The 18990-nt window shown below is 43.2% G+C and overlaps 1 protein-coding gene across 4 annotated transcripts in view; it reads right to left on the reverse strand.

The window, feature by feature from the left end:
* Positions 1-18990, reverse strand: part of shisa4 (shisa family member 4) — a 153703-nt gene that overhangs the window by 15804 nt on the left and 118909 nt on the right. For all 4 annotated transcript variants that reach the window (XM_073030290.1, XM_073030288.1, XM_073030289.1 and 1 more), the window contains one exon: positions 1135-1268. In XM_073030290.1, coding sequence (XP_072886391.1) covers positions 1135-1268 — 134 coding nt within the window. The remainder of the gene's footprint in view (positions 1-1134; positions 1269-18990) is intronic.

Genomic DNA, 18990 nt, shown 5'->3' on the forward strand with positions numbered 1-18990 from the left:
TCTTTCCTGCATTCACAGAATTGTCTGTCTGACCCCTTAACTATAGAGTCCCCTATCACTGCTGCCATCTTTTTCCTTTCCCTACCCTTCTGAGCCACAGGGCCAGACTCTGTGTCAGAGGAGCGGCCACTGTTGTTTCCTCCAGGTAGGCCGTCCCCCCAACAGTACTCAAGCAGGAGGACTTATTGTTAAGGGGGACAGCCACAGGGGTGCTCTCTAACCTCTGACTCCTGCCCTTCCCTCTCCCTTTTACCTTAAGCTCTCTAATCAATTCTGGCTCTTTGCACAACACCCAATCCAGAATAGCTGATCCTCTAGTGGGCTCAGCCATGAGCTTCTCTGAAAAGCCATCGCATAGACACTCTAGAAATTCCCCCTCTGGGATCAAGCTCTAACCGATTTTCCCAAAGCCCACATGAGTATTGAAACATTGTCCTTTTGGCCTGCATTTTCTATCTCCCATTGTAATTTGTAGACCACATCCTTACCACTGTTTGGGTGGGGGTCTATATACAACTCCCATCAGGGTCTTTTTACCTTTGCAATTCTTTAGCTCTATCCACAATGTTATCTCTTTCTAATGAATTGATTAAAAAAAAACCAACAGCAGTTTCTCAGCAGCATTCCTCCATGGACTATCACTGAGCCAGTCGACTAACAGGTTTCAGGCAGACCAAAGGGTTGTTGATCTGCCAAAAGCACCTGGAGGTGTCACTGCTGCATTCCACTTCGTCTGCTGCTACCTGTTCATGTTCAGCTGCCACAGAATTTGTTACTGCCCAAGCACAATACACATCTCTATTTACTAGTCTTCACTGCTCTTTCCCCTACAACAGCATGTGTTAGCTGGGAAGCGCAGTAGTTAGTGCAAGGTGATTACAAATTGGGGGCTCTGGAGTTCGGAACATCATTCGTAAGGAGTTTGTGTATTCTTCCCGTAGAAAGTGTGAAGTTTCTCCGCACACTCTGGTTTCCACCCACAGCCCAAAGATGTACTTGCTGGTAGGTTGACTGGTCATTGTAAATTGTCCTGTGATTAGCCTGAGGTTGAATTGGGGGGGGGGGGGGTATTGCTTCTTGACCCCCCCCCAAGAAATGGGGGTCTAGAATGTCTATGCTGATTGGTTCACTGACCTGCGAATTGCTCTCTTAGCTGGTGTCTCCGTCGATACAGGTAACAGCAGGAACACAAGAAACAGCAAACAATAATCCCGATGATGACAATAAATAGAAAGAGAGCAGAGGCAATTCCAGCAATAGTCTTTGGGCTAGTTAAAGAGAAAAAACAGAAACATTGTGTCAAAAAGCTGTAGTGACCAATGCATAACAAGAATCAGAATCAACATCAGGTTCAATATCACTGACTCTTGTTGTTTTGCAGCAGCAGTACAGTGTAATAACTATAAATTACAATAAGAAATATACTGCAGCCATACCCACCATGGGAAAAGCTTCAGGAGTAAACCCCGAGGAAGAAACCCGGAGCTGGGTCCCTCAGGCAGTTTGACGTTGTTTACAACTTCACTCTGGCATCCTTTGTATCAATGCTTGCCCTTCCCTTGGACTATATCGGTAACGTGGAGATGGGAAACCCGCTGCATGGGCAACAGCCGGTTCTTCAAATCTTCCCACCCAGGCTTGTGCCCTGGAGAGGACACGCCCACAGGCACAAACCCATGATCCCCTGGGATTGGCGTCTGCCTACTACTACCTCCTCCTTTAAGATAGCAATGAGAAGACGTATCGTGGGAGATGGGGGCCCTTAACTACTGATGCTGTCTTTCTTGAGGCATTGCTTTTTGAATGTGTCCTCGATGCTGGGGAGGCTAGTGCTGGTGATGGAGCTGGCTGAGTTTGCAAACCTCAGCTGCTTTTTCTGATCCTGGGCAGTGGCCCCTCCATACCAAGTGGTGATGCAACCAGTTAGAATGCTCTCTACGGGACATCTGCATATGTTTACAAGAGGTTTTGGTGACAAATCAGATCTCAAACTCCTAAAGAAAAAAAGCTGCTGTCAAGCCTTCTTTGTAACAACTAACTTTGTAATAACAGCTGCTTGCCCCTAAATTTTGCAAGGTTTACAATATTGTATGCTGCAAATCCTTACCCAGTGAATAACCCAGGAGTACTATCTACAATAAGATCAGTGCCACTGCATAAGGAAGGCTCATGAAAAGATTCAAGATTGTCATTTCCTGTACACAAGTGTAAGAACAAAATAATTTGGCGAGGCGAGGAAGACCAGAGCTGCAGAGCTCTCACAGCTAGTTGCTTGGTAAGTAGTCCTGCCTCCTTTTACACTTATAACTTTAAAAGTATTGTAAAATAGTGTGATAGTTAGCTGTATTGGGGCAAAGGGTTCTTGCATAACTAATACTAGTACATTAAATTAACTATATAGCATGGAGCAGGTGATGTGTTACTGCTGCGAGACGTGGGAACCGGTAGACCCCATTGAGGGTCATGGCGACTACATTTGCAGCAAGTGTTTGTTGCTCGAGGAACTCCAGCTTCATATTGATGAGCTGCAGTCCGAGCTTCAGACACTGCGACACATCAGGGAGGGGGAGAGTTACCTGGACTCTGTGTACCAGGAGATAGCCACACCTAATAGATTAACTAATGTAGACTGCAGTCAAGCACAGGATGGTGTGGCTATGAGTGAGGCAAGTAGGGGAATCCAGGAGGTAGGGCTGGAGGAGATGCAGGCCTTGCTCTTGTCCAACAGATTTGAGGCTTTAACTCCCTGTGAGGGCAGGAGCGGGGACTGTGGGGAGGATGAGCAACCTGCCCATAGCACCGTGGAGTGGGGGGCCATTCCAGAGGGGGGAGTCAATAGAAATGTTGTAGTAATAGGGGACAGTATCGTCAGGGGGATAGATAGGGTTCTCTGCAACCAAGAGCGAGAGTCCCGAAGGCTATGTTGCCTGCCTGGTGCCAGGGTTAAGGACATCTCTTCTGGGCTGGAGAGAAACTTGCAGTGGGAGGGGGACGATCCAGTTGTCTTGGTACACATCGGTACTAATGACATAGATAGGACAAGGAAGAAGGTTCTGTTACAGGAATATGAGCAGCTAGGGGTCAAATTAAAAAACAGAACCTCAAGGGTAATAATCTCTGGATTATTACCTGAGCCACGAGCAAATTTGGCTAGGTTAAATAAAATTAGGGAGTTAAATGCATGGCTCAAAGACTGGTGTGGGAGAAGTGGGTTTTGCTTCTTGGGACACTGGCACCAGTACTGGGACAGGAGAGAACTGTTCCGGAGGGACGGGCTTCACCTGAACCGGGCTGGGGTTAGTGTCCTGGCGAATCATATAACTAGGGCTGCAGAGAGGTCTTTAAACTAACTAGTGGGGGGGAGGATTCTAGAGAGCAAATAATTAAAAAGACAATGGAGAAGGTAATGGATGTAGGTAAAAGTGGAGGAATAAAAAGACAGAGTGTGTCAGGAGGGGAAAGAATGTACGGAGATAAGCGTAAAGTTATACAAAAGGAAAAGGTAGGAAATAAGTGTCAAACATATTTGAAAGTCCTTTATTTGAATACACGTAGTATTAGGAATAAAATTGATGAGTTGACGGTACAAATAATTACGTATGGTTATGATATTGTGGCAATTACGGAAACATGGCTGCAGGGTGACCAGGACTGGGAATTAAACATACAAGGGTATTCGACAATTAGGAGAGACAGGCAAGAAGGAAAAGGAGGTGGGGTGGCTATGTTAATAAAGCAAGAAATCACTGCAATAAAGCGAAATGATATTGGCTCAAAGGATCAGGATAACGAAACAATTTGGGTAGAAATAAGAAATAGTGAAGGGAAAAAAGCAGTGGTGGGAGTAGTCTATAGGCCTCCAAACAGCTGTAACTCAGTTGGTCGGAGCATAAATCAGGAAATAGTTGGAGCTTGTAATAAGGGAACAGCTATAATTATGGGGGATTTTAACTTTCATATTGACTGGACTAATCAAGTCGGACACGGCAGCCTTGAAGAAGAGTTTATTGAGTGTATTCGGGATGGGTTCCTTGAACAATACGTTACTGAGCCAACAAGGGGGCAAGCAGTCTTAGATCTGGTCCTGTGTAATGAGACAGGACTAATAAAAAATGTCCTAGTAAAGGATCCCCTTGGAATGAGTGACCATAACATGGTCGAATTCCATATTCAATTAGAGGATGAGAGGGTTGGATCTCAAACAAACTTACTGAGCTTAAATAAAGGAGACTATGATGGTATGAGAGCGGAATTGCTTAAGATAGATTGGGAAAATAGATTAAAGGGTAGATCGGTACTTGATCAGTGGTGTATATTTAAGGAGTTATTTTACAACTATCAAGAAAAATATATTCCACTGAAGAAAAAAGGGTGTAAAGGAAAAAATAGTTATCTGTGGCTAAGTAAAGAAATAAAGCAAAGTTTACGACTAAAAAGAAAGTTATATAAGGTAGCTAAATCTAGTGGGAAGATTGAAGATCGAGAAGCTTTTAAAGATCAGCAGCAAATAACAAAAAGATTGATTAAGAAGGGGAAGATAGATTATGAAAGTAAATTGGCGAAAAACATAAAAGCAGATAGTAAGAGTTTTTATAGTTACATAAAAAGAAAAAGGGTGGCTAAAGTAAATGTTGGTCCCCTAGAAGATGAGACCGGGAAATTAATGGTAGGGGACATGGAGATGGCGGAAACGCTGAACAAATATTTTGTATCAGTTTTTACAGTAGAGGACACTCAAAATATCCCAACACTGGATAAACAGGAGGCTCTAGGGGGAGAGAAGCTAACTACGATTCAAATCACCAAGGAAATGGTACTTGATAAATTAATGGGACTGAAGGTGGATAAATCCCCTGGACCGGATGGCTTGCATCCTAGGATCTTAAGGGAAGTGGCGGTCGGGATTGTGGATGCATTAGTGATAATTTTTCAAAACTCGCTGGACTCGGCAATGGTCCCGGCAGATTGGAAAAATGCTAATGTAATTCCTCTATTTAAAAAGGGCAATAGACAGAAGGCTGGGAATTATAGGCCAGTTAGCCTAACATCTGTGGTTGGCAAAATGTTGGAATCGATAATTAAGGAAACAGTAACAGGGCATTTGGATAAACATAGCTTAATAGGACAAAGTCAGCATGGCTTTACAAAAGGGAAGTCATGTTTGACAAATTTGTTGGAGTTCTTTGAGGACACAACATATAGGGTAGATAAAGGGGAACCAGTGGATGTGGTGTATTTGGACTTCCAAAAGGCATTTGACAAGGTGCCACACCAAAGATTATTACTTAAAGTAAAAAATCATGGGATTGGGGATAATATTCTGGCATGGGTGGAGGATTGGCTTTCTAACAGAAAACAGAGTTGGGATAAATGGTTTATTCTCAGACTGGCAGTTGGTGACTAGTGGTGTTCCGCAGGGGTCGGTGTTGGGACCCCAACTCTTTACAATCTATATTAATGATTTGCAGAAAGGGACTAAGTGCAACGTATTGAAGTTTGCTGATGACATAAAGATGGGAGGGGAGTGTAATGAGTGCGGAGGACATTGAAACCCTGCAGGGGGACATAGATAGGCTGAGTGATTGGGCAGACATTTGGCAGATGAAATATAATACTGACAAGTGTGAGGTCTTGCACTTTGGCAGGAAAAATAATAGAGCAAGTTATTATCTAAATGGAGAGAAACTGGAAAGTGCTTCTGTGCAAAGGGATCTGGGGGTCCTGGTGCAGGAAACACAAAAAGTTAGTATGCAAGTGCAGCAGGTGGTCAAGAAGGCCAATGGAATGCTGGCTTTTATTGCTAGGGGGATGGAGTATAAGAACAGGGAGGTCTTACTGCAGTTGTACCGGGTATTGGTGAGACCACACCTGGAGTACTGCGTGCAGTTCTGGTGTCCATATTTAAGAAAGGACATACTGGCTCTCAAGGCAGTGCAGAGAAGGTTCACTAGGTTAATTCCGGGGATGGGTGGGTTGATGTATGATGAGAGGTTGAGTAGATTGGGACTCTACTCATTGGAGTTCCGAAGAATGAGAGGCGATCTTATTGAAACATATAAGATTGTGAAGGGGCTTGATCGGGTGGATGCGGGGAGAATGTTCCCAATGATGGGTGAAACTAGGACTAGGGGGCATAATCTTAAAATAAGGGGATGCCGTTCCAGGACTGAGATGCGGAGAAATTTCTTCACTCAGAGGGTAGTGGGGCTGTGGAATTTACTGCCCCAGAGAGCTGTGGAAGCTACTACACTCAATAAATTCAAAACGGAGATAGACATTTTCCTGGATGAAAATGGCATTGGGGATACGGTGAGCGAGCAGGTAAGTGGACATGAGGCTAGGTTTAGATCAGCCATGTGATCTCCTGGACCAGTTTTCGATAGCCTGGATGGGTCGGAGAGGAATTTTCCAGATTTTTTCTCCTCAATTGGCAACTCGGTTTTTTCCCCCCGGGTGATCACATGGGTTTGGGCGGGATGAATAATAAAATAAAATGGGCAGCATGGTGCCCTGTTGGTTGGCACTGTTGCCTTGTGGGATTCGGTGAAAACTAGAGTTAAGATTGGATCAGCCATGATCTTGTTGAATGGCGGAGCAGGCTTGAGGGGCCGATTGGCCTACTCCTGCTCCTATCTCTTATGTTCTTATGTATGTTCTTATAATTGTTACTGTGGATCCAGTGCAGCACAGAAAAACCACAAAAGATAAAAAACCAATAGTACTAAAACTAAAACACACGCAACAAGTCTAAAGGCATAAAATAGCATATATACATGGATTGATTGTACGCCCATGAACTGGTGCCAGGCTGTACATAAGGTGACTGGTGGGATATAATAAAGCAGTGGTGTAGTTAGTGAGAAGAGACTGCTTGGGGAAAGTCACTGTTTTTGAGTCTGGTGGTCCTGGTGTGGATGCTACGTTGTCTCCATCCTGATAGGAGTGGGACAAATAGTTCATGAGCAGGGTGTATGGAATCCTTCATGATAGAACATGTAATGTTAGGTAAGTGGCAAGAGATCATTTGGAAAAATAACAGGATTTGGTATGGTCAATATGGACTTATGAAAGAAATTTCACGTTTGAGAAATTTCTGAAATTATAATTAGCAGAATAAAAAAAAGGGGAATCAGCGTATGTGGCATATTTAAACACTCAGTGTGACTTTGAGAGAATGCCACACAGGAGAACAGAACAAGCAATGTAACAGCACAGTACAAGCCATTTGGCCAACTGAGATCTGAGATCAAGGTCTAACCCTTTTCTCCCACACAACCCTCTATTTTTCTTTCATCCATGCGCCTACCTAAGATACATTAAATGTTCCTAATGTATCTGCCTTTACCACCATGCCTGTTCCTTTTACCCACTATTCCTTGTGTAAAGAACCTGCCTCTGACATCTGATATACTTTCTTCCAATTACCTTAAAATTATGCCCTCGTATAATCCATTTCTGCCCTAGGAGAAAGTTTCTGGCTGTCTGTGATCTATGCCTCTTGTCATCGTGTAACCTCTACCAAGTCACCTGTCATTCTCCTTCGCCCCAAAGAGAAAAGCCTTAGTTTGCTCATTCTATCTTCACAGAATATGCTTACTAAGCCAGGAAACATTCTGGTAAATCTCTTCTGCACCCTTTCTAAATATTGCACATCCTTCCTTTAACGAGGCAACCAGAACTGAATACAATATTCCAAGTGCGGCCTAATCAGGATTTTATAGAGCTGCAATATTACCTCACAGCTCTGGCACACAATCCCCCAACTAATGATGGCCAACCCATCTTACACATTCTTAAACATCAATTGGCACAGCAAGAATATTAAACAAAATGTGAGCACATGGGATTGGGGGTTGACGAATGTTTTATTGGATTTTATTTACTTAGAAGTAGGTTTTCAAAGCTTGCAGAGAGAGTTAGACCAGTTAGAAGAGTGGGCTGAAAGATGGCAGATGGAGTTTAATGCTGATAAGTGTGAGGTGCTACATTTTGGTAGGAATAATTCAACTAGGACATACATGGTAAATGGTAGGGCATTGAAGAATGCAGAAGAACAGAGTGATCTAGGAATAATGGTGCATAGTTCCCTGAAGGTGGAATCTCATGTGGATAGGGTGGTGAAGAAAGCTTTTGGTATGCTGGCCTTTATAAATCAGAGCATTGAGTATAGGAGTTGGGATGTAATGTTAAAATTGTAGAAGGCATTGGTAAGGCCAAATTTGGAGTATTGTGTACAGTTTTGGTCACCGAATTATAGGAAAGATGTCAACAAAATAGACAGAGTACAGAGGAGATTTACTAGAATGTTACTAGAATTTACTAGAATGTCAGTGTCCTGACGAAGGGTCTTGGCCTGAAACGTCGACAGCGCTTCTCCCTATAGATACTGCCTGGTCTGCTGTATTCCACCAGCATTTTGAATTTCCAGCATCTGCAGATTTCCTCGTGTTTAGTAGAATGTTACTTGGGTTTCAGCACCTAAGTTACAGAGGAAGGTTGAACAAGTTAGGTCTTTATTCTTTGGAGCGTAGACGGTTGAGGGGGGACTTGATAGAGGTATTTAAAATTATGAGGGGGATAGATTGAGTTGACATGGATAGGCTTTTTCCATTGAGAGTAGGGGAGATTCAAACAAGAGGACATGAGTTGAGAGTTAAGGGGCAAAAGTTTAGGGGTAACACGAGGGGGAACTTCTTTACTCAGAGAGTGGTAGCTGTGTGGAACGAGCTTCCAGTAGAAGTGGTAGAGGCAGGTTTGATTTTGTCATTTAAAAAAAAATTGGATAGGTATATTGGTATGGGCTGAGTGCGGGTCAGCGGGACTAGGTGAAAGTAAGTGTTCAGCACGGACTAAAAGGGCCAAGATGGCCTGTTTCCGTGCTGTAATTGTTATATGGTTATACAGCATGGAATAGGACCTTTGAGCTGCATCCCCTAGCAACCCCCGATTTAACCCTAGCCTAATCATGGGACAATTCAGAATGATCAATCTACCTACTAACTGGTACATCTTTGGACCATGGGAGAAAACCGTAGCACTGGAGGAAACTCACGTGCACATCAGAAGAAATGTACAAACTTGCTTGCAACTTTGAATTCTTACCTCCTGAGCTGTAATAGTGTCATACTAATGGCTACACTAGCATGGTTTGTTAATTTATTATGTAAGTACACATACTGTATATCACCATATACAACCCTGGGATTCATTTTCTTGCAGGCATTTACAGGTGAATACAATAGAATTTGTAACAACTATATGTAGACAAAGACTGACAAACAACCAATGTGCAAATATAAAACATAATACTGATAATGTTAGTTGTAGAGTCCTTGTAAGTGACTCTACAAATGATTGTGCAGTCAGTTCAGAGTTGTGGTGAATGAAGTTATCCATGTTGGTTCTGGAGCCTGATGGTTGAGGGGTAATAACTGTTCCTGAACATGGTGGTGTGGGAGCTAAGTCTCCTGCATAATGGTAGTAATGAGTGGTGAGGAGAGAGCATGGTCTGGAGGGTGGAAGTGCAAAATGGTTATTGGAATTGCATAATGCACAGGTAATCTCCAGTGAATAGCCAGATAACTGAAAGTGACACAGCAAGCAATGTTATTGCATCAAACACAGCTCCAGTGACCAAAGTTCAAACAACACACATGAAATGCTGGTGGAACACAGCAGGCCAGGCAGCATCTATAAGGAGAAGCACTGTCGACATTTTGGGCCAAGACTCTTCGTCAGGACTAATCGAAACGAAAGATAGTAAGAGATTTGAAAGTAATGGGGGGAGGGGGAAATGCAAAATGATCGGAGAAGACCGGAAGGGGTGGGATGAAGCTAAGAGCTGGAAAGGTGATTGGCGAAAGTGATACAGAGCTGGAGAAGGGAAAGGATCATGGGACGGGAGGCCTCGGGAGAAAGAAAGGGGGTGGGGAAGCACCAGAAGGAGATGGAGAACAGTCAGAGAGAGAGAGAGAGGAAAAAAACAAACAACTAAATATGTCAGGGATGGGGTAAGAAGGGGAGGAGGGGCATTAACCAAAGTTCAAACCTGACCTCTCTGTGCCTTTTGTGTGGAGTTTGCCCACTTAAGTTTCTCCTGGGTTCACATATCACAAAGATTGATGATTGGCAAGTTAAACAGTCACTTTAATTGACCTTTAGTCTGACAGAAGAATGGGATAGATGGGATTGTCTTTGTGGTTGCCAGAAACCCAATGGGCCAGATGGCCTCCTTAACCACTCAATGGCCACTTTAAGTATACCAGTACACCTGCCTCTTAATCTAATCAGCCAATCATCTGGCAGCAATATATAGAAGTATCAAGAGGTACAGTTCTTGTTTGGATGGAACATCAAAATGGTGAAGAAATGTGACCCAAGTGATTTTGACCATGGAATGATTCTTGGTGCCAGATGGGGTGGCTTGAGTACATTGGAAACTGCTGATCTTCTGGAATTTTTCTAGAGTTTACAGAGAATGGTGCAAAAAAAAAAATCCAGTGAGCGCAATTCTGTGGGTGTAAGCACCTTGTTAACGAGGGCGGTCAGAGGAGAATGGCCAGACTGGTTCAAGCTGACAGGAAGGTGACAGTAACTCAAATGTTAGGACACAACAGTGATGTAGAGAAGAGCATCTCTGAACGCACAACACATCGAACCTTGAAGTGGACGGGCTACAACAGCAGTTGACCACAAACATACAGAAATACACTCATTAGGGCCTGCTTCTGTGCTCTATGTCTCTACTATGATTTTGATTGATATCTGGTGTGCACTGCTAGGAAGTGATGGAATCTAATAGAATTATTATCTTAAGTGGTATTTAAATTGGCAAGGCATTTCAGAGTCAGTGGTATTGATAGATAGATAGATACTTTATTCATCCCCATGGGGAAATTCAACTTTTTTCCAATGTCCCATACACTTGTTGTAGCAAAACTAATTACATACAATACTTAACTCAGTAAAGAATATGATATGCATCTAAATCACTATCTCAAAAAGCATTAATAATAGCTTTTAAAAAGTTCTTAAGTCCTGGCGGTAGAATTGTAAAGCCTAATGGCATTGGGGAGTATTGACCTCTTCATCCTGTTTGACGGTGGTTTGGGAAATTATTCTGTAAAATGATGGTCTGTGTACATTGTTTCAGGTGTTGAACAATCTGTTGGTGTAAAATGCTGGCAAACTTAGCAGGTCAAGCAAAGAGAAAGTATTAATGATTCATATCAGGACCTTCATTGGAGTCAAGAAAGAGATCAAGTTCAAAAAGAGATCAAAAAAGAGTCTGGGTAACAGAGTAGCTGGAGGTGGAAAATGGGGGGAACAAAGCATTTCCCTGATAGAATGAAATATATGGACAGTGTGATTTGATATATTTCAGACTTCCAGTATCTGCAGAGAAACCATGAGCCTCCACATCCAACACCACTTCTGTCTCCTTCAACAGTACCCTACCACCAAACACATCTTAACCTCCCCCCAACTCTCCTTTTCCTGCAAGGATCACTTCCTCTGTGCTTTTCTTGTCTTCTCCTGGCACCTATCCCTGGAAGTGGCAGAAATGCTACCTGTTCACCTCTTCCATTCAAACTTTCCTTCCAGGCGAGGAGACACTTCACTTACGAATCTGTTGGGGTCATCTAGTGTATCTGATGCACTCGATATGGCCTCCACTATGCTGGAGAAACCTGACAAAAATTGGGGGCCTGCTTTGTCAAGCACTTCTGCTCCATCAGCAAGAAGCAGAGATTTCTGGGGCCCAACAATTTTAATTCCTAACCCCATTCCTGTTCTGACATGTCAGTCCAGGGCTTCCTCTTTTGCCATGATGAAGCCACTCTCAGGGTGGAGAAGCAAAGCCACAAATTTTGTGTAGGTAGCTTTCAACTTGATGGCATGAACATTTATTTCTCCTTTTCGTAATTTCCCTCTCTCTTCCCTCTTCAATTCCCCAGTTTGGCCTCTTGCTGCTTCTCCTCACTTGCCCATCACCACCCTCGGTGCCCCTCCTCTTTCCCCTTCTCCCATGGTCCACTCTCCTCTGCTATCAGATTCCTTCTTCTCCACCCCTTTTCCAGCTATCACCTGGCTTCACCCATCTTGTCCTTCTTCCCCTCCCCCTACAAACAGGAGAATGGGGCTGAGAGAAAGAATGAATCAGGTATGACAGAGTGGCAGTGAATGAAATGACCTGATTTGCTCAGTAGTACTGGAATGAGTGTGGGTAACCCAATGGCACTGTAGTTTCTGGGTGGCACACTAGCATAGTCGTTAGCGTATCACTATTACAGCGCTAGCCGTAAGATCAGACTTTGATTCCCACTGCTGCCTGTAAGGAGTTGTAATGTTCTCACTGTGACCACGTGGGTTTCCCCCCAAGTGCACCAATTTCCTCCCACAGTCCAAGTGGTACGGGTTAGGATTAGTGAGCTGTGGGCATGCTAAGTTGGTGCCAGAAAGTTGCAGCACTTTGCATGCTGCCTAGCACAATCCTCCGATTTGCTTTGACGCAAACGACACACTTCACGTGCGTTTTGATGTAAATGACAAACAAAGCTGGTATTTCACCTTCCCGTTCATCACGGATAAAGCCCTCCCGATCACTGAGAACATCCACATGGCACACTGTCTCAGGAAAACTGCATCCATCGTCAAGGACCCATACCATCTAGGCTATGCATTCTTCTCACTGCTGCAGTCAGAAAGAAGGTACAGGAGCCTCAGGACACACAGCATCAGGTTCAGGAACCGTTATTACCCTTCGGCCATCAGGATCTTGTACCAGCATGGATAACTTTACTCACCTCATTACTGAACACCACAACCTACAGACTCATTTTCAAGAACTCTTCATTTCATGTTCGACATTTATTGATAACATTATTATTATTATTGCTTTTTTATTTCCACAGTTTGTTGCCTTTTGCACATTGGTTGTTTGTTTGCCCTGTTGGAAGTGGTCTCTCATTGATTCTATTGTGTTTCTTGTACTTTCTGTGAATGATCAAGAAAATTAATCTCAGCATTAAATATGATGACATATGTACTTTGATAATATATTTACTCTGAACTTTTAGAACATCTGAATGGTATTGAAAAATAGGTGGACTTGTCCAGAGTCAGTGGCTTTGGTCAAACTGTGGCGAGCCACTCTCAACATGCAGTCTGCCCTTATTGCCTGTGGTAGTACGCCTTGTGTGTGAGTACGTACAGTGCTTGGGCTGGTCATGCAAATGACACTAGTATGGAGGGTGTGCACAGATCATTTATAACACGGTGAGTTTGTATGTGATAGACGGCTCATACATCCAGTGGTATTTATTGGCATGCTGAGGGCTTGCTTTTGCTAACAATCATCCATGCACCATCAATCTGCAGGACATGTCACTCAGGGACTTGGGCTAAATTATATTTTTTTGTGTGACTGCATGCTTACTGCTATCCTTTATGTGCTATATGTGTCTTGTGCTGTATATGATTGTTGGCACTGTGTCTTGCAGCTTGGCCCCGGAGGAATGCAGTTTTGCATGGTTGTATTCATGTATAGTTGAATGATAATTAGATGAGCTTGAATTTGTTGGGTTAAGGTGGTTCTGGTAAGGGAGTGGCGGTGTACAGAAGGGTTTGGCCAACTCCAGGGTCTGAGGTAATGATTCAGATTATTTATCACATGTACATTGAAACATTCAGTGGAATTCATCATTTGGATTAACCAACACAGTCGACGCTGTGCTGGGAGCCACACGCAAGGGTCGCTGCATGTTGCGGTGCCAATGTAGCATGCCCGCAATGCTCGATAGAACACCACAGAATACTGACAACAAAACAACAGCAGAAACAAGTACTGTTCTTCTCACCTTCCCAAGCAACCAGCCAGCCAGACAGGCGCACACATACTGCACACAGTCCTCTAAACACAGGACAGGCTGTCTTTGGTCTCCAGCCGACTCAGAATCGCTTTCTGCTTCCCTGGTGGATTCAGAGATTCAGCAACTCAGGCCTCTGGTCATTGGGTTTTGACTTCTGGACTTCGGACTGATTTTCAGGCTTTGATCTGGACTTCCGATCAATCTTGGTATTGGCTTAGGACTCAAAAGATGATGTGGCCCGAACGCTAGGCCTCAAAAGTCAGTCCCACCGACTCATCTAGAAGGCCACTGCCGCTTGGGCCTCCTGCCCACAAGGAACTCTGACCCAGGAACACTTTGACAACTCCAGCCCTGATCCTAGCTGGTGTGTAGACCACATCCATGTTACTGCCTTTGAAAGCACAATGGAAGCTTAGTCTGACCTCCTATTCCCCCACATCCTTCTCCTTAAAAATCTAACCCCTAACACCCATCTCACCAAGGCACAATGGGAATATTTGTTCCCACAAGAGTGGGAGCTTCATCTTTTTCAACCGGATCCAGGCAGACCAGCACTGGTGTGTCAATAGTCTCAGTTACTCCAACACCTGCTGAAAACTCCAGTTTCAATGACGTAATCACCGTATGGGTAATCATCAGTACTAGGCCCCAAATCTCAAGGGCACTGAGTGTCATTAATGGTAAATGCATCAAATACTGGTTGTAAAAGGATTTATAAAACAAAGTAACTTGAGAACCTGTGTCAAGTATGGCTCTAGCACAAACACTTTCAATCTGGATGGATACATGAGAACTTGGTCCCATTAAATCTTCAGGAATAGTGCTTTGCACTTTAGTATTTCCCTTGATACACTGATTGGAATGTGTTCTCTTTGAGATGCAAGGCCGTTCCTTTACTGGGTCCCTCTGTAGTTTTGCTTCATTTCTTCTGTTTGATTAACTGCTAACTTACTTTTTGAAGAAAATCTTCCTATCCCTCACAGTCTTGCTTGAAAGATCGATGTTGTCCACAGTTGTAACAGAAAATACTGGCTGCCCCTGTAGTCAAGAAACTTTTTTCAGCAACATTCCTCTGCTTAGCAAGTCTTCCAGCTGGGTCAGTTGGACGTGTCACGTTTAGTTGGAACATTAGCAAACAGCTCAGCTCAAAGTATTTTCACCCATTCCTTGTGGCATCAGGGGTCCGCTCAGCAGTAGATGCTCTCACTGAATGCACTACTCAGCTTTTGGAAATGTTCCACTTTCTCAGTCATGTCTTTCTCTTCTTTAACATCTCTGAGTAATTTGGTAAAAGACAGAGGAAGGCACATCTTCTGTGTCATTCGAATACATAGAGCAATCACATCATGTGACAGCGCTCCCTTCATAACTCTCACCCTCTTCAGCTTAGCTACATTACCCCCACCTCCCTCCAGAGATATGAACTAGCTGTGGCCTCACCTATCAAGCTGCCCCATTCTATTGGGCATCATGACTTCAGTCACATCACTGATAGCCTGGACTAATACAACATCTGTACTAGCTGACTGATCAAAATGCTGTTCAGTGTAACTTCCCCATCACTCAGCACTCTAAGTAGCAGTTTGTCAGGAATTCAGACATCCAGCCCGTCAGAATACAAGCATTATGTGTGGATACCCACTTTGCACTGCACTAGACCTTAATCCCATGGCAACCATAATAGAATATCTTAATTACGACACATCTCACTTTCCACAAACACTAGTTTAGACTCTGGCTTAAACACTCAACTGTATATTTACCAATTTTTCCACACTATCAAACAGTTAACAGAAAAAGAAAATAAAAATAAAAAGTTAAACCAGTCTAATGTGCACATAAATGCTGGAGCTCATTTCTGGAGTAATCTGGTGTATCGCCTACTCACATGCTGAACCCAAGTTCTATGTGAAAGGCACCAGTCATGGTTTGAACTTCCCTCGAAGACCATCTTGGAATGTACTGGCTAACTCAGTGGTATTGGCACTTCCTCCTTAGAACCATTCATGTACACAAAGCACTTCCTACAACAGGGTCTCTCCTTCGAGCGGCATTCTAAATCTTTCCTTGTGCACTGCTCTGCAGCTCCCACCAAAAGATCCCAAACTAGAATTACTTGTCTTTCAGAAATCTTATCTGCCCAGGCCTCTTGAATGTTCCATTGGGCAGAAAGTTATGACATGTACCAAGACAACCTCGGTTGGCTGACATCACATTCCTAAGCTGGACAACATGGCTCCTTATCCTTAGCCAAAGCCAAAACACACATACTAGCAGGACAAACGGCTTTTACAGAAAACTACTAAATTAAAAATACCTCATAGCATAGCAATAGAAATCTTACCCAGGGCATTACACATCTAAAATATACAGCTAAATCTAAGCCATGATTTAGAATGAGGAGTGTCCTCTGCTGCTGTCCATTGGTAGGGCTGTGATGGTGAGTGTGGCTTTGGTAGGACGGTGATGGTTGGAAGCTTCGGTGGGGGCTGGTGTGGTAATGAAGGGGGTTTGTTAAGGATGTAGTAGTGGGGTTGGCAGTGGTGAGGGGTGGTCTGCTGATGCTCATAGCAACAGATCAACACGATTCAAGCTCTTTTCCAGTTTGCATCTGCAACTCGATCATGTTAATCATGCACATTAACAGCGATTAATTCACAGTCCTCATGAAAAAACCTTTGGAAATTCTTAGCAGTAATTTAACATGTAGAGCTATACAGCACAGATACGGGCCTTCGGCCCAACCAGTCCATTGCTAACCACAGTGCCACCCAGCTAGTCCTAATTTATTGTGTTTGTCCCATTTCTCTCTAAGCCTTGCCCCTTCATGCAGCTATCCAAGTTCTTCTCAAATGATACTATTTTACCTCTCGAAACCACTTCCTCTGGCAGCTCATTCCATAAACACTCAGTGGCCACTTTATTAGGTATATTTGTACACCTGCTTGTTAAAGCAAATATCTAATCAGCCAATCATGTGGCAGCAACTCAATGCATAAAAGCATGCAGGCCTGGTCAGTTGTTGTTCAGACCAAACATCAGAACGGGGAACAGAAATGTAATCTAAGTGACTTTGACTGTGGGATGATTGCTGGTGCCAGATGGGGTGGTTTGAGTATCTCAGAAATTGTTGAACTTCTAGAATTTTCATGCACAACAGTCTGTAGTGTTTACAGAAAATGATACATCCTGTGAGTGGAGTGGCAGTTCTGTAGGTGAAAACACCTTATTAATGAAGCAACACACACACACACACACACACACACACACACACACACACACACACACACACACACACACACACACAATGCTGGAGAAACTCAGCTGGGCAGGCAGCATCTATGGAAAAGAGTAAATAGTTGATGTTTCGGGCCTATTATTGAGAGAGGTCAAGGGAGACTGATTCATGCTGACAGAATGGCAACAGTAACTCAAATAACCATGTTACAACAGTGTTGTGCAGAAGAGCACTTTGAACGGATAAAACACTGACCCTTGAAGTGGATAGGTTACAGCAGAAGACCACATCGGGTTCCACTTCTGTGAAAAAGAATCCAGTGCTTTCTCGGTGTATATGACAAATAAACTCTTCTTGGGCTTCTAGCTGGAAGCCCAAGACGAGTTTATTCGTCTACTTCTGTACCTAATAAAGTGGGTGTATTGCACGGAAAAATTGCTCTTCAGGTCCTTTTTAAATCTTCTCCCTTTCACACTTTACCCTGAGGAAAAGATTTACCATCACATGATTAGTATTTAAAATTACCCCTCATTCTCCTACGCCTGTGTGGAATGATACAGATTTTTAAAATCAGACTACCATCCTGGTGTTTTGGTGTGTCAGTGGAATCTTTAATAAAGTTCTTCCCTTTTTAATCATTTTGTTGTAAATAATTTATAGCCTGAATGTTTAGTTAGTCAAAGCCCTGCAAACATTCCCAAAGTGAATTCCGTCTCCAACTCAACAATTTTATTTTGTAGTTGCAAGTCCAAAGTTCAAAGTAAATGTATTGTCAATGTACAAATGTCACCATATGCGACCCTGAGATTCATTTTCCTGTGGGCATTCACAATAGATACCAAGAATCATTGAAAAATTGCACAAGAAGGGTGATGAATCTGTGGAATTCAGTGCACAGATGGTTGTAGAGGCCAAGTCATTGGGTATATTTAGAGCAATAGTTGAAAGGTTCTTAATGAGTAAGGGCAATGGTTATGGGGCTAATGCAGGAGAATGGTTTTCAGAGGGTTAAGAAATCAGCCATGATGAGGTAGCAGAGTGGACTTGATGGCCCGACTGGCCTAATTCTACCCCCTATGTCTTATATTCTTCTGGAGCAACAAAGACAACCAATGTGTAGAAGTCGACAAACTGTGCAAAAATATAAAAGAATTAATAAATAAATAATATCAAGAACATGAGTGGTAGAGTCCTTGGAAGTGAGTCCATAGATTGTAGAATCAGTTCACAGTTGAGGTGAGTGAAGTTATCCATGCCGGTTCAGGAGCCTGATGGTTGGAGGGTAATAACTGTTCCTGAGCCTGGTGATGTGGGACCTCAGGTTCCTGTACCTTCTTCCTAATGGCCACAACGAGAAGACAGCATAGGCTGGATTTTGGTCAGAACTGTTATTAATTTTATCTCGACCCTTCTTCTCTAACAGTTCATTCTTTTATGAGGCTTGCTGTTAAGAGTTAATTGACTGAGCTGCCAATCAATATTGTTGTCATTAATGAAATGGAAACATTTTTATCTGCAAGCCTCTGAAATCTGACAGCAGAGTAAAACACCACTCTACCGCATGGTGGCGCCATGGGCAACTGGAGGGGAAAGCTTTCCAGTGATGTGCTTTTTGTTGCAGCGGTCTCTCCAGACACAACAAATGGTGCAAATGTTGTTTTACACCTTTTTCTTGATTGCAAGACCCTGTTGGACATTAATAATACAAAATACTGTAAGTCTGGTTCATAATGTTCAGATTACTGCATGGAAATTGTCCTCATACTGCAGCATTGCCTGTTTGTTACACTCACTCAGAAGAGGAGACACCAGAAATGGAACCGTGTAGTGCTGGATTTCATGCTAGGTTAAAGGCTAGTACCTACAAGGTGTCTCTGTCAT

Source organism: Hemitrygon akajei, chromosome 27, assembly GCF_048418815.1.
Source record: "Hemitrygon akajei chromosome 27, sHemAka1.3, whole genome shotgun sequence".
NCBI classification, from domain to species: Eukaryota; Metazoa; Chordata; class Chondrichthyes; order Myliobatiformes; family Dasyatidae; genus Hemitrygon; species Hemitrygon akajei.